The 23,711-nt window shown below is 46.9% G+C and overlaps 1 protein-coding gene across 4 annotated transcripts in view; it reads right to left on the reverse strand.

Annotated features, from left to right (window-relative positions):
* The window catches only part of dnajc13 (DnaJ heat shock protein family (Hsp40) member C13), a 141,413-nt gene that overhangs the window by 11,861 nt on the left and 105,841 nt on the right, over positions 1 to 23,711 (reverse strand). For all 4 annotated transcript variants that reach the window (XM_079863183.1, XM_079863182.1, XM_079863181.1 and 1 more), the window contains 18 exons: positions 21,342 to 21,543; positions 21,116 to 21,231; positions 20,595 to 20,673; positions 20,373 to 20,508; positions 19,460 to 19,644; positions 15,484 to 15,558; positions 15,283 to 15,402; positions 12,808 to 13,194; positions 11,663 to 11,776; positions 9,024 to 9,140; positions 8,642 to 8,819; positions 8,452 to 8,543; positions 8,265 to 8,364; positions 7,607 to 7,681; positions 7,380 to 7,492; positions 7,065 to 7,234; positions 482 to 524; positions 227 to 400 (listed from right to left, as the gene is read on the reverse strand). In XM_079863183.1, coding sequence (XP_079719309.1) covers positions 227 to 400; positions 482 to 524; positions 7,065 to 7,234; positions 7,380 to 7,492; positions 7,607 to 7,681; positions 8,265 to 8,364; positions 8,452 to 8,543; positions 8,642 to 8,819; positions 9,024 to 9,140; positions 11,663 to 11,776; positions 12,808 to 13,194; positions 15,283 to 15,402; positions 15,484 to 15,558; positions 19,460 to 19,644; positions 20,373 to 20,508; positions 20,595 to 20,673; positions 21,116 to 21,231; positions 21,342 to 21,543 — 2,476 coding nt within the window. The remainder of the gene's footprint in view (positions 1 to 226; positions 401 to 481; positions 525 to 7,064; positions 7,235 to 7,379; positions 7,493 to 7,606; positions 7,682 to 8,264; positions 8,365 to 8,451; positions 8,544 to 8,641; positions 8,820 to 9,023; positions 9,141 to 11,662; positions 11,777 to 12,807; positions 13,195 to 15,282; positions 15,403 to 15,483; positions 15,559 to 19,459; positions 19,645 to 20,372; positions 20,509 to 20,594; positions 20,674 to 21,115; positions 21,232 to 21,341; positions 21,544 to 23,711) is intronic.

Genomic DNA, 23,711 nt, shown 5'->3' on the forward strand with positions numbered 1-23,711 from the left:
CCCGTCAGGAGAACACAGCAGTACACACACCCGTCAGGAAAACACAGCCGTACACACACCCATCAGGAAAACACAGCCGTACACACACCCGTCAGGAGAACACAGTCGTACACACACCCGTCAGGAGAACACAGCAGTACACACACCCATCAGGAAAACACAGCCGTACACACACCCGTCAGGTGAACACACCCGTACACACACCCGTCTCTGTAGTCACACTCACACTGGGGTTGTTCTTCTCCAGCAGCGCCGTCAGAGTGTCCATCAACGACACCAGGAACTCTCGGGGCTTCCGCAGAACCCATCCGGGCTGAGCGATGAAGATGCGCAGAAACACTCCTCCGACCTCCAGCTCTCCCTGTCCCGATCCGTACGCCACGGAGAACTCCTCCGGCAGCTGAGACACACACAAATTTAATTATCAAAAATAATGATAATTCACAACTGTAAAACTAAATTCTGACACAAAAAAACTCACCTTCCAGTTGACATCAGGATTGTCTTTCTGCTGCTTAAAATGCCTGAGGAAAAGAAGAAGAGTAAATGAGTAGGAATGAGGATAGTGTGATGTAGGACAGCTCACTCCAGCAGGAGGAGTGATCAGGGAATGAGGATAGTGTGATGTAGGATAGCTCACTCCAGCAGGAGGAGTGATCAGGGAATGAGGATAGTGTGTTGTAGGATAGCTCACTCCAGCAGGAGGAGTGATCAGGGAATGAGGATAGTGTGATGTAGGATAGCTCACTCCAGCAGGAGGAGTGATCAGGGAATGAGGATAGTGTGATGTAGGATAGCTCACTCCAGCAGGAGGAGTCATCAGGGAATGAGGATAGTGTGATGTAGGATAGCTCACTCCAGAAGGAGGAGTGATCAGGGAATGAGGATAGTGTGTTGTAGGACAGCTCACTCCAGCAGGAGGAGTGATCAGGGAATGAGGATAGTGTGATGTAGGATAGCTCACTCCAGCAGGAGGAGTGATCAGGGAATGAGGATAGTGTGTTGTAGGACAGCTCACTCCAGCAGGAGGAGTGATCAGGGAATGAGGATAGTGTGATGTAGGACAGCTCACTCCAGCAGGAGGAGTGATCAGGGAATGAGGATAGTGTGATGTAGGACAGCTCACTCCAGCAGGAGGAGTGATCAGGGAATGAGGATAGTGTGATGTAGGACAGCTCACTCCAGCAGGAGGAGTGATCAGGGAATGAGGATACTGTGATGTAGGATAGCTCACTCCAGCAGGAGGAGTGATCAGGGAATGAGGATAGTGTGATGTAGGATAGCTCACTCCAGCAGGAGGAGTGATCAGGGAATGAGGATAGTGTGATGTAGGATAGCTCACTCCAGCAGGAGGAGTGATCAGGGAATGAGGATAGTGTGATGTAGGACAGCTCACTCCAGCAGGAGGAGTGATCAGGGAATGAGGATAGTGTGATGTAGGACAGCTCACTCCAGCAGGAGGAGTGATCAGGGAATGAGGATAGTGTGATGTAGGACAGCTCACTCCAGCAGGAGGAGTGATCAGGGAATGAGGATAGTGTGATGTAGGATAGCTCACTCCAGCAGGAGGAGTGATCAGGGAATGAGGATAGTGTGATGTAGGACAGCTCACTCCAGCAGGAGGAGTGATCAGGGAATGAGGATAGTGTGATGTAGGACAGCTCACTCCAGCAGGAGGAGTGATCAGGGAATGAGGATAGTGTGATGTAGGATAGCTCACTCCAGCAGGAGGAGTGATCAGGGAATGAGGATACTGTGATGTAGGACAGCTCACTCCAGAAAGAGGAGTGATCAGGGAATGAGGATAGTGTGATGTAGGATAGCTCACTCCAGAAGGAGGAGTGATCAGGGAATGAGGATAGTGTGTTGTAGGACAGCTCACTCCAGCAGGAGGAGTGATCAGGGAATGAGGATAGTGTGATGTAGGACAGCTCACTCCAGCAGGAGGAGTGATCAGGGAATGAGGATAGTGTGATGTAGGATAGCTCACTCCAGCAGGAGGAGTGATCAGGGAATGAGGATAGTGTGATGTAGGACAGCTCACTCCAGCAGGAGGAGTGATCAGGGAATGAGGATAGTGTGATGTAGGACAGCTCACTCCAGGAGGAGGAGTGATCAGGGAATGAGGATAGTGTGATGTAGGATAGCTCACTCCAGCAGGAGGAGTGATCAGGGAATGAGGATAGTGTGATAGCTCACTCCAGCAGGAGGAGTGATCAGGGAATGAGGATAGTGTGATGTAGGATAACTCACTCCAGCAGGAGGAGTGATCAGGGAATGAGGATAGTGTGATAGCTCACTCCAGCAGGAGGAGTGATCAGGGAATGAGGATAGTGTGATGTAGGACAGCTCACTCCAGCAGGAGGAGTGATCAGGGAATGAGGATAGTGTGATGTAGGACAGCTCACTCCAGCAGGAGGAGTGATCAGGGAATGAGGATAGTGTGATGTAGGACAGCTCACTCCAGCAGGAGGAGTGATCAGGGAATGAGGACAGTGTGATGTAGGATAACTCACTCCAGCAGGAGGAGTGATCAGGGAATGAGGATAGTGTGATGTAGGACAGCTCACTCCAGCAGGAGGAGTGATCAGGGAATGAGGATAGTGTGATGTAGGACAGCTCACTCCAGCAGGAGGAGTGATCAGGGAATGAGGATAGTGTGATGTAGGACAGCTCACTCCAGCAGGAGGAGTGATCAGGGAATGAGGATAGTGTGATGTAGGATAGCTCACTCCAGCAGGAGGAGTGATCAGGGAATGAGGATAGTGTGATGTAGGACAGCTCACTCCAGCAGGAGGAGTGATCAGGGAATGATGATAGTGTGATGTAGGACAGCTCACTCCAGCAGGAGGAGTGATCAGGGAATGAGGATAGTGTGATGTAGGACAGCTCACTCCAGCAGGAGGAGTGATCAGGGAATGAGGATAGTGTGATGTAGGATAGCTCACTCCAGCAGGAGGAGTGATCAGGGAATGAGGATAGTGTGATGTAGGACAGCTCACTCCAGCAGGAGGAGTGATCAGGGAATGAGGATAGTGTGATGTAGGATAGCTCACTCCAGCAGGAGGAGTGATCAGGGAATGAGGATACTGTGATGTAGGACAGCTCACTCCAGAAGGAGGAGTGATCAGGGAATGAGGATAGTGTGATGTAGGATAGCTCACTCCAGAAGGAGGAGTGATCAGGGAATGAGGATAGTGTGATGTACGATAGCTCACTCCAGAAGGAGGAGTGATCAGGGAATGAGGATAGTGTGTTGTAGGACAGCTCACTCCAGCAGGAGGAGTGATCAGGGAATGAGGATAGTGTGATGTAGGACAGCTCACTCCAGCAGGAGGAGTGATCAGGGAATGAGGATAGTGTGATGTAGGATAGCTCACTCCAGCAGGAGGAGTGATCAGGGAATGAGGATAGTGTGATGTAGGACAGCTCACTCCAGCAGGAGGAGTGATCAGGGAATGAGGATAGTGTGATAGCTCACTCCAGCAGGAGGAGTGATCAGGGAATGAGGATAGTGTGATGTAGGATAGCTCACTCCAGCAGGAGGAGTGATCAGGGAATGAGGATAGTGTGATGTAGGATAGCTCACTCCAGCAGGAGGAGTGATCAGGGAATGAGGATAGTGTGATGTAGGACAGCTCACTCCAGGAGGAGGAGTGATCAGGGAATGAGGATAGTGTGATGTAGGACAGCTCACTCCAGCAGGAGGAGTGATCAGGGAATGAGGATAGTGTGATGTAGGACAGCTCACTCCAGCAGGAGGAGTGATCAGGGAATGAGGATAGTGTGATGTAGGACAGCTCACTCCAGCAGGAGGAGTGATCAGGGAATGAGGATAGTGTGATGTAGGACAGCTCACTCCAGCAGGAGGAGTGATCAGGGAATGAGGATAGTGTGATGTAGGACAGCTCACTCCAGAAGGAGGAGTGATCAGGGAATGAGGATAGTGTGATGTAGGACAGCTCACTCCAGAAGGAGGAGTGATCAGGGAATGAGGATACTGTGATAGCTCACTCCAGCAGGAGGAGTGATCAGGGAATGAGGATAGTGTGTTGTAGGATAGCTCACTCCAGCAGGAGGAGTGATCAGGGAATGAGGATAGTGTGATGTAGGACAGCTCACTCCAGCAGGAGGAGTGATCAGGGAATGAGGATAGTGTGATGTAGGACAGCTCACTCCAGCAGGAGGAGTGATCAGGGAATGAGGATAGTGTGATGTAGGACAGCTCACTCCAGCAGGAGGAGTGATCAGGGAATGAGGATAGTGTGATGTAGGACAGCTCACTCCAGCAGGAGGAGTGATCAGGGAATGACGATAGTGTGATGTAGGACAGCTCACTCCAGCAGGAGGAGTGATCAGGGAATGAGGATAGTGTGATGTAGGACAGCTCACTCCAGCAGGAGGAGTGATCAGGGAATGAGGATAGTGTGATGTAGGATAGCTCACTCCAGCAGGAGGAGTGATCAGGGAATGAGGATAGTGTGATGTAGGATAGCTCACTCCAGCAGGAGGAGTGATCAGGGAATGACGATAGTGTGATGTAGGACAGCTCACTCCAGCAGGAGGAGTGATCAGGGAATGAGGATAGTGTGATGTAGGACAGCTCACTCCAGCAGGAGGAGTGATCAGGGAATGAGGATAGTGTGATGTAGGACAGTTCACTCCAGCAGGAGGAGTGATCAGGGAATGAGGATAGTGTGATGTAGGATAGCTCACTCCAGCAGGAGGAGTGATCAGGGAATGAGGATAGTGTGATGTAGGACAGCTCACTCCAGCAGGAGGAGTGATCAGGGAATGATGATAGTGTGATGTAGGATAGCTCACTCCAGCAGGAGGAGTGATCAGGGAATGAGGATAGTGTGATGTAGGATAGCTCACTCCAGCAGGAGGAGTGATCAGGGAATGAGGATAGTGTGATGTAGGATAACTCACTCCAGCAGGAGGAGTGATCAGGGAATGAGGATAGTGTGATTTAGGACAGCTCACTCCAGCAGGAGGAGTGATCAGGGAATGAGGATAGTGTGATAGCTCACTCCAGCAGGAGGAGTGATCAGGGAATGAGGATAGTGTGTTGTAGGATAGCTCACTCCAGCAGGAGGAGTGATCAGGGAATGAGGATAGTGTGATGTAGGATAGCTCACTCCAGCAGGAGGAGTGATCAGGGAATGAGGATAGTGTGATGTAGGATAGCTCACTCCAGCAGGAGGAGTGATCAGGGAATGAGGATAGTGTGATGTAGGATAGCTCACTCCAGCAGGAGGAGTGATCAGGGAATGATGATAGTGTGTTGTAGGATAGCTCACTCCAGCAGGAGGAGTGATCAGGGAATGAGGATAGTGTGATGTAGGATAGCTCACTCCAGCAGGAGGAGTGATCAGGGAATGAGGATAGTGTGATGTAGGATAGCTCACTCCAGCAGGAGGAGTGATCAGGGAATGAGGATAGTGTGTTGTAGGACAGCTCACTCCAGCAGGAGGAGTGATCAGGGAATGATGATAGTGTGTTGTAGGATAGCTCACTCCAGCAGGAGGAGTGATCAGGGAATGAGGATAGTGTGATGTAGGATAGCTCACTCCAGCAGGAGGAGTGATCAGGGAATGAGGATAGTGTGATGTAGGATAACTCACTCCAGCAGGAGGAGTGATCAGGGAATGAGGATAGTGTGATGTAGGACAGCTCACTCCAGCAGGAGGAGTGATCAGGGAATGAGGATAGTTTGATAGCTCACTCCAGCAGGAGGAGTGATCAGGGAATGAGGATAGTGTGATGTAGGATAGCTCACTCCAGCAGGAGGAGTGATCAGGGAATGAGGATAGTGTGATGTAGGACAGCTCACTCCAGCAGGAGGAGTGATCAGGGAATGAGGATAGTGTGATAGCTCACTCCAGCAGGAGGAGTGATCAGGGAATGAGGATAGTGTGATGTAGGATAGCTCACTCCAGCAGGAGGAGTGATCAGGGAATGAGGATAGTGTGATGTAGGATAGCTCACTCCAGCAGGAGGAGTGATCAGGGAATGAGGATAGTGTGATGTAGGATAGCTCACTCCAGCAGGAGGAGTGATCAGGGAATGAGGATAGTGTGTTGTAGGACAGCTCACTCCAGCAGGAGGAGTGATCAGGGAATGAGGATAGTGTGATAGCTCACTCCAGCAGGAGGAGTGATCAGGGAATGAGGATAGTGTGATGTAGGACAGCTCACTCCAGCAGGAGGAGTGATCAGGGAATGAGGATAGTGTGATGTAGGACAGCTCACTCCAGCAGGAGGAGTGATCAGGGAATGAGGATAGTGTGATGTAGGATAGCTCACTCCAGCAGGAGGAGTGATCAGGGAATGAGGATAGTGTGTTGTAGGACAGCTCACTCCAGCAGGAGGAGTGATCAGGGAATGAGGATAGTGTGATGTAGGACAGCTCACTCCAGCAGGAGGAGTGATCAGGGAATGAGGATAGTGTGTTGTAGGACAGCTCACTCCAGCAGGAGGAGTGATCAGGGAATGAGGATAGTGTGATGTAGGACAGCTCACTCCAGCAGGAGGAGTGATCAGGGAATGAGGATAGTGTGTTGTAGGACAGCTCACTCCAGCAGGAGGAGTGATCAGGGAATGAGGATAGTGTGATGTAGGATAACTCACTCCAGCAGGAGGAGTGATCAGGGAATGAGGATAGTGTGATGTAGGATAACTCACTCCAGCAGGAGGAGTGATCAGGGAATGAGGATAGTGTGTTGTAGGACAGCTCACTCCAGCAGGAGGAGTGATCAGGGAATGAGGATAGTGTGATGTAGGACAGCTCACTCCAGCAGGAGGAGTGATCAGGGAATGAGGATAGTGTGTTGTAGGACAGCTCACTCCAGCAGGAGGAGTGATCAGGGAATGAGGATAGTGTGATGTAGGACAGCTCACTCCAGCAGGAGGAGTGATCAGGGAATGAGGATAGTGTGTTGTAGGACAGCTCACTCCAGCAGGAGGAGTGATCAGGGAATGAGGATAGTGTGATGTAGGATAACTCACTCCAGCAGGAGGAGTGATCAGGGAATGAGGATAGTGTGATGTAGGATAACTCACTCCAGCATCATCTCTCTGACGGTGGTAGAGACCGTCTCTCTCGAGCTGTCGTTCCAGATCAGCTCCGGGTTCTCGTGCGTTCCCTCGAATATGTGCACAGCCGCCTCGGGATTGTCCCGCATGGCGTCCATGAACACGGCCGGCAAGAAGCGCACCAGGGTCAGACGCACCTGTGGGAAACACTCGACACTCAGCGCAGGCAGAGAGTTATGGGTAATAATCACATCTATGATCAGAAACACAGGAGAAGGAAGCAGTGCTGCTCCTACGCTAAAGTCTCCACACAGCCACAGTCTCACACACGCACAGTCTCACCTTGGGTCCCACCAGCTTGTCTGAGGTCATCTTGGAGAAGAGCTCTGCGGTCTGTGTGCGCACCTGAGGGTGGGTGGAGTTACAGAACAGATCTAACAGGTAGATCAGCGCACCTGAGAGGAGAAAGGTCAGAGGTCACACACAGCTGCAGTGACTAAACCATCTAAGGGATTCACAGAGGAAATCTGCTATTGGCGTATTCCTACAGGAAATGATGTCATGCTGACCTTTGTTCATGGCCTCTGTGATGATCTTAGTGTTGGAGGTCAGAGCGTAAAGCGTCTCCAGCACCAGCTGTCGGCCTGCAGAGAGAAGAAACACAGCAATCAGTCGGACAGGAGCACGAGTCAGGGCTTTCATGAAGAAATCAATTTTATCAATTTTATAATATATATAAAAACTGCTATAAAAACTATTTATTGTGGATTTTATACTCAATTTAACTATTAAGGTAAAGCCACATTAATTTATACAGCACATTTCATACACAATCATAATTCAAAGTGCTTTATATAGCCAAATTAAATAAAAATAGTGTAAATAGTTTAAATATAGACTTATGAAAGAATATGTATAAGGAGGTATATAGAAATATAATAATGTCATTGTATAAGACACTGTATATACAGGTGTGTGTCTGTGTTTGTTCTTCAGCGTCCAGCAGATAGAGATGAAGCCAGAAGTCTACGTCGAGTCTGTCGTGTCTATATCGAGTATATATCGAGTATATGTCTAGTCCATGTTGAGTCCATGTCGTGTCTATGTCAAGTTCATGTTGAATTCATGTCGAGACTGTCAAGTCTATGTCAAGTTTATGTTGAGACTATGTCATGTCGGGTCTATGTCCAGTCCATGTCGAGTCTTTGGATGTTTCAGAAGTCTTACTGGAAGGTAAGGAGTGTAGCAGCACCAGCAGATTGGGAAGAACTAGTGATTCTGCGATGTTAATGACACAGTCCTGGTTTGATGTGACGGTGTTCACCACCTACAGTTAAAGCACAAGCAGATGAGAACAGAGACAGTGGCTAATCACAGCAGTGTGGGAGATGTGTGTGTTGCAGGACATGCGCACCTCCAGAGCGAGCTGTTGGACCTTCCCGGCGCCGTGAACCCTCAGCAGAGAGAAGAGCAGCTTGAAGTGTCCGATGCACTCACTCTCAGAGCCTGCAGAGCCACACACACACACACACACACACACACAGCACAGGTTAAACACACTGATCCTACAGGAACCGTCACAGAGATCCTCCTCGCTCGAGCACCTGTGTTGTTCTTGATGACGTTACGGAGCGCTTCGAGAGCCATCTCGGCCCAGCGCAGTCTCTGAGCGTGATGCTGCGACTCCACTTTACTGGCCTGGGTCATGGCCAGGAGTGTGTGCAAGTACTGCGCCTGAGAGCCCACGTAATCCAGCAGACTCGACGCCAGCGCCTTCGGATACTAACGGGAGAGAGAGTACAGCGCTCAACAGACACACACACGGCTTTAAATTCAGACTTTGGAAATGAACACTTCCATTCATCAAGGACGCATTAAATTGATCAGAAGTGACAGTAAAGATATTTATAATGTTACAAAAGACTATGTAAAATAAATGCTGTGTTTGTGAGCAGAAGAGACTCAGGAACACTAACGCTCTCTCACCTCCAGGGGAAACGTAGGCTGCTCGTTATATACCCGGATGAAGATCTCTCCCACGATCAGCTCCTTCCCGTGTTCACTGAACAAGAACTCTGATCCGAAGCTCTTATCACACTCGCCCTACACACACACACACACACACACAGAGATAGAGAGGAGAAACTGAGCGCTGTGTGAGATGAGGAGTGTGAGAGGAGGAGTGTGTGAGGAGAAGTGTGTGTGAGGAGGAGTGTGTGAGATGAGGAGTGTGAGAGATGAGGAGTGTGAGAGATGAGGAGTGTGAGAGAGGAGGAGTGTGTAAGATGAGGAGTGTGAGAGATGAGGAGTGTGAGAGGAGAAGTGTGTGAGAGGAGAAGTGTGTGAGAGGAGAAGTGTGTGTGAGGAGGAGTGTGTGAGGAGGAGTGTGAGAGGAGAAGTGTGTGAGGAGGAGTGTGTGTGAGGAGGAGTGTGTGAGATGAGGAGTGTGAGAGAGGAGGAGTGTGAGAGGAGAAGTGTGTGAGGAGGAGTGTGAGATGAGGAGTGTGAGAGGAGAAGTGTGTGTGAGGAGGAGTGTGAGAGGAGAAGTGTGTGAGGAGGAGTGTAAGATGAGGAGTGTGAGAGGAGAAGTGTGTGTGAGGAGGAGTGTGAGAGGAGAAGTGTGTGAGGAGGAGTGTGAGATGAGGAGTGTGAGATGAGGAGTGTGAGAGGAGAAGAGTGTGTGAGAGGAGAAGTGTGTGTGAGGAGGAGTGTGAGAGGAGAAGTGTGTGTGAGGAGGAGTGTGAGAGGAGAAGTGTGTGAGGAGTGAGAGGAGGAGTGTGAGAGGAGAAGTGTGTGAGAGGAGAAGTGTGTGAGGAGGAGTGTGTGAGGAGGAGTGTGTGAGGAGGAGTGTGTGAGGAGGAGTGTGAGAGGAGAAGTGTGTGTGAGGAGGAGTGTGAGAGGAGAAGTGTGTGAGGAGGAGTGTGAGAGGAGTGTGAGAGGAGAAGTGTGTGTGAGGAGTGTGAGAGGAGAAGTGTGTGAGGAGGAGTGTGAGAGGAGAAGTGTGTGAGAGGAGAAGTGTGTGAGGAGGAGTGTGTGAGGAGGAGTGTGTGAGGAGGAGTGTGAGAGGAGAAGTGTGTGTGAGGAGGAGTGTGAGAGGAGAAGTGTGTGAGGAGGAGTGTGAGAGGAGTGTGAGAGGAGAAGTGTGTGTGAGGAGTGTGAGAGGAGAAGTGTGTGAGGAGGAGTGTGAGAGGAGAAGTGTGTGAGAGGAGAAGAGTGTGTGAGAGGAGAAGTGTGTGAGGAGGAGTGTGAGAGGAGAAGTGTGTGAGATGAGGAGTGTGTGAGGAGGAGTGTGAGAGGAGGAGTGTGAGAGGAGGAGTGTGTGTGAGGAGGAGTGTGTGAGGAGAAGTGTGTGAGGAGGAGTGTGTGTGAGGAGGAGTGTGTGAGGAGGAGTGTGAGAGGAGAAGTGTGTGAGATGAGGAGTGTGTGAGGAGGAGTGTGAGAGGAGGAGTGTGAGAGGAGGAGTGTGTGTGAGGAGGAGTGTGTGAGGAGAAGTGTGTGAGGAGGAGTGTGTGAGGAGGAGTGTGTGAGGAGGAGTGTGAGAGGAGAAGTGTGTGTGAGGAGGAGTGTGAGAGGAGGAGTGTGAGAGGAGAAGTGTGTGTGAGGAGTGTGAGAGGAGAAGTGTGTGAGGAGGAGTGTGAGAGGAGGAGTGTGAGAGGAGAAGTGTGTGTGAGGAGTGTGAGAGGAGAAGTGTGTGAGGAGGAGTGTGAGAGGAGAAGTGTGTGAGGAGAAGTGTGTGAGAGGAGAAGTGTGTGAGGAGAAGTGTGTGAGGAGGAGTGTGTGAGGAGGAGTGTGAGAGGAGGAGTGTGAGAGGAGAAGTGTGTGAGGAGGAGTGTGAGAGGAGAAGTGTGTGAGGAGAAGTGTGTGAGAGGAGAAGTGTGTGAGGAGAAGTGTGTGAGGAGGAGTGTGTGAGGAGGAGTGTGAGAGGAGAAGTGTGTGAGGAGGAGTGTGAGAGGAGAAGTGTGTGAGGAGGAGTGTGAGAGGAGAAGTGTGAGAGGAGGAGTGTGTGAGGAGGAGTGTGAGAGGAGGAGTGTGTGAGGAGGAGTGTGAGAGGAGAAGTGTGAGAGGAGGAGTGTGTGAGGAGGAGTGTGAGAGGAGGAGTGTGTGAGGAGGAGTGTGAGAGGAGAAGTGTGTGAGGAGGAGTGTGAGAGGAGGAGTGTGTGAGGAGGAGTGTGAGAGAAGTGTGTGTGAGGAGGAGTGTGAGAGGAGAAGTGTGTGAGGAGGAGTGTGAGAGGAGGAGTGTGAGAGGAGAAGTGTGTGTGAGGAGTGTGAGAGGAGAAGTGTGAGAGGAGGAGTGTGAGAGGAGAAGTGTGTGTGAGGAGTGTGAGAGGAGAAGTGTGAGAGGAGGAGTGTGTGAGGAGTGTGTGAGGAGGAGTGTGAGAGGAGAAGTGTGTGAGAGGAGAAGAGTGTGTGAGAGGAGAAGTGTGTGTGAGGAGTGTGAGAGGAGAAGTGTGTGTGAGGAGGAGTGTGAGAGGAGAAGTGTGTGAGGAGGAGTGTGTGAGGAGGAGTGTGTGAGGAGGAGTGTGAGAGGAGGAGTGTGAGAGGAGGAGTGTGTGAGATGAGGAGTGTGTGAGATGAGGAGTGTGTGAGTGTGTGTGTGTGTGTGTGTGTGTGTGTGTGTGTCTCACTCTCTTGATGTTGCTCTCCTGCTGCTCCTCCAGGAACTCCATCAGCTCGGCTCGCGTCCCGTTGTTCCAGATCAGATACGGGTTCTCCGAGTTGCTATTCAACAACTTCAGAACCTGATCGAACACACGAACCACATATGAACAAACAAACACATTTGAATGTTTATTTTATAAAACAGACACTTCCAAACCTAAAATATGATGAGCCATGTGTGAAGCCAGCTTCAGTCGTACAGTACTGTGTGTTTGGTTACAGTGTTCATTTCATTTACAAATAATTTGTCATTATTTTCGTTAACATTTTTTCAGAGACGATAACTTAATAAAAAACAGTTTTGAATGACAAAAACTATGACGAAAATCTACTGACATTTTTGTCAACGAATAAAAATTAGACGAAAATGTTAGGGAGGGGCGATCTGGGCAGAGATCCAGTCAGAATGATGAGAAGCGGGACATGAGCAGGCATGAGCTGAGGCATGTCTCATGTTCAACAGTGTAAACGTCTGGGAGAAAGAGAAGAGCAGACATGGATAGATCTGAACAAGAGTGACGACGCAAAAGAAAGCTGTATTCGGAACACACACACACACACACACACACACACACACTCGAAGCGTGCAGTCGTGCACATAGAAAGCTGTACAGCGCGCGAGTCCTGACTGAGCTCTCTTTCACGTCTGAATGGACAAATACACACAACATTGTGTCTAAGTGTCCGTTTTTTGGAGAGTATTCACGTAAACACAGTCGGTTATGTCTTTATAGAACTCTACTTTAGGAGAAGTGGTTTTACTTAATTTTAAGATTTGTTTTATGTCACAGCAGTTAAATCTGTGTCTGTATTGTATGTTCAAACTTTAAAATAATTCATATCAACAGGGAAATAGATGTTTTCTACGGAGTATATAATGGGTTTGGACATTTTAGGGAAATTCTAAATTAATGCATTACAATCTAAACCCATTAGATTTTAGTTGACTATATCTACAGTAGATTTAGTCAATCTTAATGTATTTCGTTGACTAAAACTAGACAAACTAAAACAATTCAGATGTTTTAAATATGACTAAAACTAAATCAAAATTTGCTGTCAAAATGAACAGTTTGTCTTCATATAAAGCATCTAGTAGAGAGTTTCTCACCTCGGCCGGGGAGCTGCTGCCCAGTTTGCGAGAGATGTATGGCGTGAGCATGGCAGCCAGGCTCTTGCGGATGGCAGGGTTCTCCGGCGGGTGAGCGGCTCCGTTGGGTTCTCCGACAGGCCCGTCCTCTGGTTCTCGAGCAGAGCTGTACCCCGCCAGGCGGCCCAGGGCCAGCAGGCTCAGCTTGGCCAGCTGGTTCGACACCTCCTGCTGGTTGCTCTCCTGGCTGGCCTGGACGCCGCTCTCCTCCAGCGTGAAGTCGTAGCAGAACAGGTTCGCTAGCAGGTGCCAGAGGACACCGGCCTGGTACAGGTGCGTCTGCAGGAAGAAGTCCACGGCGAACGAGCTCACACACTGAACCGCCACCGACGCCAGACGGGGCAGACCCTGAGACAGAGAGAGCAGGCACGTTTATTATATATTATATTGTTATTATAGAGCCATTACAGAAGCCATTATAATCAGTGCTGCTGTCGACACTAAACCGATGCCTGTACTTCTGACGTTCTTCAAGCGCTCGTTCTACTTCTGACACGAGCAAATCGATTTACAACGTTCACATTGTTGCATTCAGTGTAGACACGGTATTAGACTTTCATAAGGGTAACACATTCATTTAAAAAAAAATATGCCCTGTTATTTTACAGTGTCCTTGTTTCATATGTTTCATGTACTTACCATAGTAATAACAGTAAATTATGCATAATTACATGCAACTAACCCTCAACCAAACCCTAATCCTACCCTAACCCTATAGTAAGTACATGTAGTTAATTAATATTACTCGCACTTAAATGTATAATTACACTGTAACAATGACACCTTAAAATAAAGTGTAACCCAATACACAAATCTGAGTAATATTAATGAACAGCATGTACGTACTGTAGGGTTGGTTTAGTTGCTTGTAATTATGTATAATTTGCTGTTTTTACTACAGTAGGTAATCACTTTGTTGTGATTTCGTTATATTAATAAAACAATTTATTTTGGTGCAAGAAATCCAAAGTAACATTTTAAGTGAACTTATTATCTGTAATATACTGTATACCTTGTAACTTACAAAAAACAATAAAAGAATTATGAGTAGACTACAGCCCTTTTAATGTGCCCCATTATGCTTTTTACAAATACAATTTATGTAGTGTGTAATAAAGCTGCTTGTGAATGTAAAAGCTCTGCAAAGTTTCAAAGTGTAGATAAATGGAGTTTTGTCTCCTATAAGAAAGAAGTGATTCTGACCTGAAACGAGTCGTCAGTAATTCAGTCTCACTTCCTGCTGAATCTAAAGGTTTGTAACTAATTGGCATAATGCCAGCCTATGGTCTTAACTGGCTGAACGTCTCTTAGCCCCGCTCTTAAACACTGTAGTTTATCTGAGACTGGCACTGCATCCCAATTCGCATACTATCCGTCCTAAATAGTATAAGAAAATGATTCGAATAAGTACATCCCAAATCGTAGTATGTTGAAAATGAGTGTTCCAAAGATACCCGGATGGTCTACTATTTCCTGTCAGAATCCGAAGTGCAGATCGATGTGCACTCTAACGGCTAATATTGCCCACAACCCATCGCGTGCTGGACGAGGATTCGGTAAGAACTACAAACACGAGTGAAAAGTGTTAAAAAACTACAAACATGGAGGACGCGCGAGTCTGGCAGTTATGTAGAAAGGGTTTAGATCAAGGGGTTTGAGAGATTAATTATCAGTATCTAACCTGACGAAAATGTATTTATTCAATGTTTTCTGCATTATATTGCATCTGCAGCAGCATTGCGAACTTTTGTAAAGATACTTTTAGCCATTAACTTTTAAATGCATCAGTATATTCAAATTGCAAACACATGAGAAGAGTCTCCGCATGAAAGACCCACGACTGGCAGATGAACGTGCAACTACATTTCTCTCCGAATCGGTAGGAAATTAAATTAGATTGAATGGAGGATTTTAACTGTGACAAGATGATTCGTGGTTCGTGTTGTTCGTGTCGAGAAGACGCTGTTTTCTGCTGCCAAAGCAAATCCATTTTGAAGAGATTGATACGGTAAAACCCACAGCATCGTTACTGTTCGTATCTCTGTGATCAAGAGCTGAAATTCAGATATGATAATGAGTGTTTGGTTTCCGACCAATCAGAGCAGAGCAGCTCTCAGAGAGGCGGGGTTTAGAGAGACTGAATCTTCGAACTAACCGTTTCAGACTCTGAGAAATTAAGGGATGTTCAATGTTTATTATGAGAACATTAAAGTTTTTTTTTTATTTATTTTTTTACCTCAGATGCATGTAAACCTGTTGAAGGAAACTACTAAACAAAGTAAAGAGCCTTTAAAATAGCATGATAGGGCACTTTGAGGGCTAGCATCAGTAAAGGTTCATTCCTATTCCATAATTCTGTTTCCATATTCTCTATTTCAAGGTCTATAACACTGTACAGGACTCATGTTTGTGCAATAAAGCCATGGGTGTTCTTACCTTGCCATAATAGAGTATGTGACAGACATCTCTGATAATGTTGGGAAGTTCAACAATTTTCTCCCTGCACTCCTCGAACTGAGCAGCGACGCTATAGCACCGACAGACGTGCCCGCACACCTGAAGAACACACACACACACACACACTGTGAGCTCGCTCTTCATGTGCTCATTGATGGTTGACTATGGTTGTGGACGCACCTGTACTGCCATGTCCTCAGGTTTGCTGGAGGCCGTGAGCACAGCCACGCAGCGACACAGAGCCTCCATCAGCATCTGCGCACACACACACACACACACACACACACACACACACACACACACACACACACACACAGCGTTAGCATCCGATCTCAGGCACACGGCTGGTAAATGTGCTTCAGCGTGCTTTAACTGTGCTTCACTGTGCATTAACTGTGCTTCAGTGCGCTTTAACTGTGCGTCACTGCATTTTAACTGTGCTTCACTGCATTTTAACTGTGCTTCACTGCATTTTAACTGTGCTTCACTGCATTTTAACTGTGCTTCACTGCATTTTAACTGTGCTTCACTGCACTTTAACTGTGCTTCACCGCGCTTTAACTGTGCTTCACTGCATTTTAACTGTGCTTCACTGCACTTTAACTGTGCTTCACTGCATTTTAACTGTGCTTCACTGCATTTTAACTGTGCTTCACTACATTTTAACTGTGCTTCACTGCGCTTTAACTGTGCTTCAATGCACTTTATCTGTGCTTCGCTGCACTTTAACTGTGCTTCACTGTGCTTTAACTGTGCTTCACCGCGCTTCACTGCGCTTTAGCACTCTCTCACCTCGATGCCGTTCTCCCGCCGCAGCTCCTCGGCATTTAACTGTGCTTCACTGCGCTTTAACTGTGCTTCACTGTGCTTTAACTGTGCTTCAGTGCGCTTTAACTGTGCTTCACTGCGCTTTAGCACTCTCTCACCTCGATGCCGTTCTACCGCCGCAGCTCCTCGGCATTTAACTGTGCTTCACTGTGCTTTAACTGTGCTTCAGTGCGCTTTAACTGTGCTTCACTGCGCTTTAGCACTCTCTCACCTCGATGCCGTTCTACCGCCGCAGCTCCTCGGCATTTAACTGTGCTTCACTGCGCTTTAACTGTGCTTCACTGTGCTTTAACTGTGCTTCAGTGCGCTTTAACTGTGCTTCAGTGAATTTTAACTGTGCTTCACTGCACTTTAACTGTGCTTCAGTGCGCTTTAACTGTGCTTCAGTGAATTTTAACTGTGCTTCACTGCGCTTTAACTGTGCTTCAGTGCGCTTTAACTGTGCTTCAGTGTGCTTTAACTGTGCTTCACCGCGCTTTAACTGTGCTTCACCACGCTTTAACTGTGCTTTAACTGCGCTTTAACTGTGCTTCACTGCGCTTTAACTGTGCTTTAACTGTGCTTCACTGCACTTTAACTGTGCTTCACCGCGCTTTAACTGTGCTTCACCGCGCTTCACCGCGCTTTAACTGTGCTTCACCACGCTTTAACTGTGCTTCACCGCGCTTTAACTGTGCTTCACTGCGCTTTAACTGTGCTTCACCGTGCTTTAACTGTGCTTCACTGTGCTTCAACCGCACTTTAACTGTGCTTCACTGCGCTTTAACTGTGCTTCACTGCGCTTTAACTGTGCTTCACTGCACTTTAACTGTGCTTCAGTGAATTTTAACTGTGCTTCACTGCACTTTAACTGTGCTTCACTGCACTTTAACTGTGCTTCAGTGAATTTTAACTGTGCTTCACCGCGCTTCACTGCGCTTTAGCACTCTCTCACCTCGATGCCGTTCTCCCGCAGCAGCTCCTCGGCATTTAACTGTGCTTCACTGCGCTTTAACTGTGCTTCACTGTGCTTTAACTGTGCTTCAGTGCGCTTTAACTGTGCTTCACTGTGCTTTAACTGTGCTTCACCGCGCTTTAACTGTGCTTCACCGCGCTTTAACTGTGCTTCACCGTGCTTTAACTGCGCTTTAACTGTGCTTCACCGTGCTTTAACTGTGCTTTAACTGTGCTTCACCGCGCTTTAACTGTGCTTTAACTGTGCTTCACCGCGCTTTAACTGTGCTTTAACTGTGCTTCACCGCGCTTTAACTGTGCTTCACCGTGCTTTAACTGTGCTTCACCGCACTTTAACTGTGCTTCACTGCGCATTAACTGTGCTTCACTGCGCTTTAACTGTGCTTCAGTGAATTTTAACTGTGCTTCACCGCGCTTTAACTGTGCTTCACTGCGCTTTAACTGTGCTTTAACTGTGCTTCACCGCGCTTTAACTGTGCTTCACCGCGCTTTAACTGTGCTTCAGTGCGCTTTAACTGTGCTTCACTGTGCTTTAACTGTGCTTCACTGTGCTTTAACTGTGCTTCACTGCGCTTTAACTGTGCTTCACTGCGCTTTAACTGTGCTTCAGTGAATTTTAACTGTGCTTCACCGCGCTTTAACTGTGCTTCACTGCGCTTTAACTGTGCTTCAACCGTGCTTTAACTGTGCTTCACCGCGCTTTAACTGTGCTTCACCGCGCTTTAACTGTGCTTCAGTGCGCTTTAACTGTGCTTCACTGTGCTTCAACTGTGCTTCACCACGCTTTAACTGTGCTTCACCGTGCTTTAACTGTGCTTCACCGCACTTTAACTGTGCTTCACTGCGCATTAACTGTGCTTCACTGCGCTTTAACTGTGCTTCACTGCGCTTTAACTGTGCTTCAGTGAATTTTAACTGTGCTTCACCGCGCTTTAACTGTGCTTCACTGCGCTTTAACTGTGCTTCACTGTGCTTCAACCGTGCTTTAACTGTGCTTCACCGCGCTTTAACTGTGCTTCACCGCACTTTAACTGTGCTTCACCGCACTTTAACTGTGCTTCACTGCGCATTAACTGTGCTTCACTGCGCTTTAACTGTGCTTCAGTGAATTTTAACTGTGCTTCACCGCACTTTAACTGTGCTTCACTGCACTTAAACTGTGCTTCACCGGGCTTTAACTGTGCTTCACTGTGCTTTAACTGTGCTTCAGTGTGCTTTAACTGTGCTTTAACTGTGCTTCAGTGTGCTTTAACTGTGCTTCACTGTGCTTTAACTGTGCTTCAGTGTGCTTTAACTGTGCTTCAGTGTGCTTTAACTGTGCTTCACTGCGCTTTAACTGTGCTTCAGTGAATTTTAACTGTGCTTCACCGTGCTTTAACTGTGCTTCACCGCGCTTTAACTGTGCTTCAGTGAATTTTAACTGTGCTTCACTGCACTTTAACTGTGCTTCACTGCGCTTTAACTGTGCTTCAGTGTGCTTTAACTGTGCTTCACCGCGCTTTAACTGTGCTTCACCACGCTTTAACTGTGCTTTAACTGCGCTTTAACTGTGCTTCACTGCGCTTTAACTGTGCTTCACCGTGCTTTAACTGTGCTTCACTGCACTTTAACTGTGCTTCACCGCGCTTTAACTGTGCTTCACTGCGCTTTAACTGTGCTTCACTGCGCTTTAACTGTGCTTTACTGCGCTTTAACTGTGCTTCACTGCGCTTTAACTGTGCTTCAGTGAATTTTAACTGTGCTTCACTGCACTTTAACTGTGCTTCACTGCACTTTAACTGTGCTTCACTGCACTTTAACTGTGCTTCACTGCACTTTAACTGTGCTTCAGTGAATTTTAACTGTGCTTCACCGCGCTTTAGCACTCTCTCACCTTGATGCCGTTCTTCCGCCGCAGCTCCTCGGCATTTAACTGTGCTTCACTGTGCTTTAACTGTGCTTCACTGTGCTTCACTGTGCTTCACCGCGCTTTAACTGTGCTTCACTGCGCTTTAACTGTGCTTCACTGTGCTTTAACTGTGCTTCACTGTGCTTCACTGCACTTTAACTGTGCTTCACCGCGCTTTAACTGTGCTTCACTGCGCTTTAACTGTGCTTCACTGCACTTTAACTGTGCTTCACCGCGCTTTAACTGTGTTTTAACTGCGCTTTAACTGTGCTTCACCGCGCTTTAACTGTGCTTCACCGTGCTTTAACTGTGCTTCACCGCGCTTTAACTGTGCTTCAACCGCGCTTTAACTGTGCTTCAACCGCGCTTTAACTGTGCTTCACCGCGCTTTAACTGTGCTTCACCGTGCTTTAACTGTGCTTCACCGCGCTTTAACTGTGCTTCACCGCGCCTTAACTGCTTCACCGCGCTTTAGCGCTCTCTCACCTCGATGCCGTTCTCCCGCCGCAGCTCCTCGGCGTTGAGGGCTGAACAGTTCACCGTATGGAAGGCCAGTTCAGCGGCTGCCGGCAACAGCGGAGCAGTTTTGGAGAAGAGCTGCTCATCACCCGTCTCCATGGTGATGGTCTTAATAAGCATGGGGTATCCGGCATATTTATATGGCTCCAATTCTGAGAGGAGAGAGAGTTCAATCTAAATCACTCGTTTATTGTGTGAACATCAGGAATCTGAACTAGAGATGTGATCTGATTCTGCTTTAAGGCCCCGATATACTTCAAGAGTCATAGAAGAACAAACTGGTGTGACGTAACTTCAAACAACCGGCTGATAAATGCCTCTGAGCTCCCATTGGTCTGTGTGGTGATGATGTAATAGGTGGGTGTGGCTCTGAGGCTCCACCTTCTTTGAGGTGTAAATCTGTTCAGTCGGTCTCAAGTAAAAACATGAACACACTGAGAGAAACTGAAGCTGAAAGAGACTCTGACACTGTTGTTCATGTTTAATTCTGTAAAGCTGCTGTTTTTAAAGCATCTATTGTATAAAGTGCTGTACAAATGACATTAAATCACATTAACGCTGTATAAACAAACATGACTGAAGATCTGAATCTCAGATCTGATCAAACATCCACATCTCTGTGATCTGATGCTTTCTGAACCGCTGTTCTCTCAGTTTTATTGTGTTTGTTTAGCTATTGAGAGGAAAGTGCAGCACATATTCATCTAAACGCCACTCTCAGCAGCATCGGATGTTCACTAATAGTTTATCACTGAATGGGGTTTACCAAACTTATTTTTGAACAAAAGAATAAAAGCAAAGAAGCGGAGAAGGAAACGGAGCGTGTCTGAGTGCATCAGGGCCTTTAGCATGGAGTTAGCGTGGAGCTAGCGGTTCTGACCCTGTTTGTGTCTGTTGAACAGGATACTCTGGGCCTTCAGGATCAGGATGATGTTTTCTGGGTCGGGGCCGTCCACGATCCGGGCTGATTTAGTGCACAAGAACTCGTAGGCTTTGTTCACCTTCTCAAACATGTCCTGAACACACACACATTGTACAGCCTGGTTATAGACTCTCACATGGCTTTGTTCAGTGATAATCAGACTGAGTGATGAATACTTACCCTGCCCTCTGGGTTTTTGTCTGGATGGTATTTTTGAGCCAATCTGAAGTAAGCTTTCCTTATTTTACTCTCGTCATGCCTTAGAAAAAAACACAAACTCATATCAAATCACAAAGATTACAAACAAAAGCATAGTGTCACATACATAATATTATCATATTTTATTCTAAATGATTTATGGGTGCACATCATTATTATGTTAATGAATCAGAATAAGTTCCTCTTGCAGCATCTCTTCTCTTCTCTGATGATGAGGGCGGGGCAACCTGTCACTCACATGAGATCAGCCAATAGCAAACCACAACCATCCAACAACTCCCCACAGACACAATCAAGCCCCGCCCACATTTGATCTTGTTCAAGCGTTTCACTCGATATACGACACAATAGAGGAGAGAAGACCAGCACAACTTCCCCTTCATTTACAGGTCAGAATGGGAAACTGACTGGTTTTGGAGCTAGAAATAAAATATACAGCAGAAGTGAAAAGTAAAATAATAATAAAAGAGCATGTGACCCACTGTCCCTGTCCGATGGGGAGGTTGAGCACTTCGTAGGCGTCGTCCACAGACATAGAGGGAGGCTTCTTCTCCACCTCTCTCTTCCAGGCGTCCAGCGTGTCCTTCAGCAGCTTCACCTGCAGGGGGCGATAATCACACACACACACACTGAGTGATACAGTGACACAATCACACACACACACAGCGTGATACAGGCGAGGGAAGTGGAGAGCTGATGTGAGCGTACAGGGTCTCGGATGGGCCAGTTGGGGAAGCGTGTGGAGTCGCACAGGTGTCTCAGGTAGTAGATGTTGCAGAAGAGCTCGGAGTCGAGCTGTGGGAAGCTGACCACTGGGATCGGGCAGTACTGGTACAGCGCTCGCGTGTTGCTCTGCAGGCGAGGGGAGAAGTCTGCCAGGTGAGCCGCGATCTTCTCGATCATCAGACGCCTGCACACACACACACACACACACACACACAGAGAGAGAGAGAGAGTCCGTAAACTACCAGCAGAGGATGATGGACCATGTCAATGTGCAGATCTACTAAGTTCCCCCCCATTAACTACTAATGTAATTGCATCAAAAGATTTATTTTAAGAATATTGTGTTGATGTATTAAAACACTCGTGCTGCGATTGAGCTGGATACTGGGAAGGTTAGGACAGGTTTGCTGGATACTGGGAAGGGGAAGGTTAGGACAGGTTTGCTGGATACTGGGAAGTTTAAGGGTGGTTTAAAGTGTAAATTATAGATGTAATTACTGGAATTAATTACATGCATTTATTTTTTAAACAAGAACGAGTGCAAAATATGTATGTATGCATTGCATCATGATTAATTAAAATGCTAGTACACAGCAGTTAGAGACACTGATCATGAAGTGTGACCAGTCTTTTTTAGGGGTGGGAATCTTTTGGTACCTCACGATTCTTGAGGTCACTAGTCGATTTAAAATTGATTCTCAATTTTGAATCAAATTTCGATTCGATATGTGCATTTTGATTGTAGTTTACTGTGTTGTGTTACTTTTCTTATTTGACTGCGGTAGACAGTTTAATAGGTCTAGAAGAAGAAAACATTCTTCAATTAAATGTGAACCTTGACATTTATTTAGTTTTTCCTTCCCATTTTAGTCATCCCACTGTTATAAAACAAATGACTACAATCATAACACACAGTCTTGGGAATTAAAGCAAGACAGGCAATTTTATTTTATTTTTGATATTAAAAATAAAACATAGCAGCAAATTACAAACAATAGGATAAAAATAATAGAAAAATATACAAATTAAATAAACTTACTTTTTCAGGGTACAGTGGCATAGGTTTATTAAACATGGGTTAGAAAAACTACCGAAATTGAACAATCAGATGTAAAAATAAATGTATAGTCTTCACTGTATGAATTAAATATAAACTGATTCACATTAAAGATAAAAAAAAGTGATTCAGTGAGCGTTTTTTTTATTAACATGAATGAAACGGATGGCAACAGTTTCTGAGGCTGCTGTCCCTTTAAGAGTGATTGCACGGATATAGTTACACATCCGATTTTCTCCCATTTGTTTTGGTTTGTGTAGGACATACCAGCCTCTGTTTACACTGAATACTCCACAGTACACACGATGTGCATTGTGACATAACTGTGTGTGTAGCTTAGGCTTGATCTCGCCCTGCAGCTCAGGCCGGAGACCTGTACATATATCTATCCTGCTTCCGGTACAAATCTGCGGGGACCAATCACAAACTGGCTTATCCACCGCGGGTTCAACACGATGACGTCTTTCGCACGACCGCCAATCCAATTCCTTTTAACCTCTCGACGACGCTCAATGGCTTCTTTAGTTCAGCAAACAAATCGCTCGGCTGGGTGTAAACACTCACTCACTCAGCCATCGCTGCTTCTGCAAACATCTGATCAATGCTACAAACCAACACGTTTGTTGACATGTTTCCTGCCTGGAGTTTTCGCGTCGCTCAAAGTACGTCACGGACCGTTGGTCTGATTGGTTGAAGGACTCCAATTGCGTACAGACAGAGAATGTCTAATAGGAAGAGAATTGGCACTCTCTGTTTACTTCCGGTTTCTGGACTGGCTGCAGTAACACGTCTCTGTCCATGCGGGGGCGCTCGCAGGCGAGTGCAGAATGAATGGAGGTCTATGGCGAAAAACCCTCAAAATCCACTTTTCTCAGGATATAATTTTTTGTCTAGTAATTTGAATGTTGTATTCGAAAGGAGATGCAAAGAAATTACACATTGCTGGGTGTTAGATTTTTTAGAGTCACTTATTCGCTTTAAAAAGTCTTTTAAAATGTCAATGACGTCAGAATGCTGACGTCATTAGCAGAATGCTAGCGTATTACGGGCAACAACAACTCAACCTGTAAGAAATCGAAAAGAAATAAGTGCTCGTTCATTCAACTTTCGACCTATAACCCATGTTGAACTTGCAAAACTTACAATAAAATCTGAGATTTCTCAACGGGAATCGGGTGAAAGAGACACATTTAGCCGTCTAGCTCCATAGACTCCCATTCAGTCTGCACTCGCCCACGATCACCCCCAGTGGAATTCTAATGGAACTGCAACCAAGATCGATACAATGGGGCTAA

Source organism: Squalius cephalus (assembly GCF_949319135.1).
Source record: "Squalius cephalus genome assembly, chromosome: 25".
Taxonomy (NCBI): Eukaryota; Metazoa; Chordata; class Actinopteri; order Cypriniformes; family Leuciscidae; genus Squalius; species Squalius cephalus.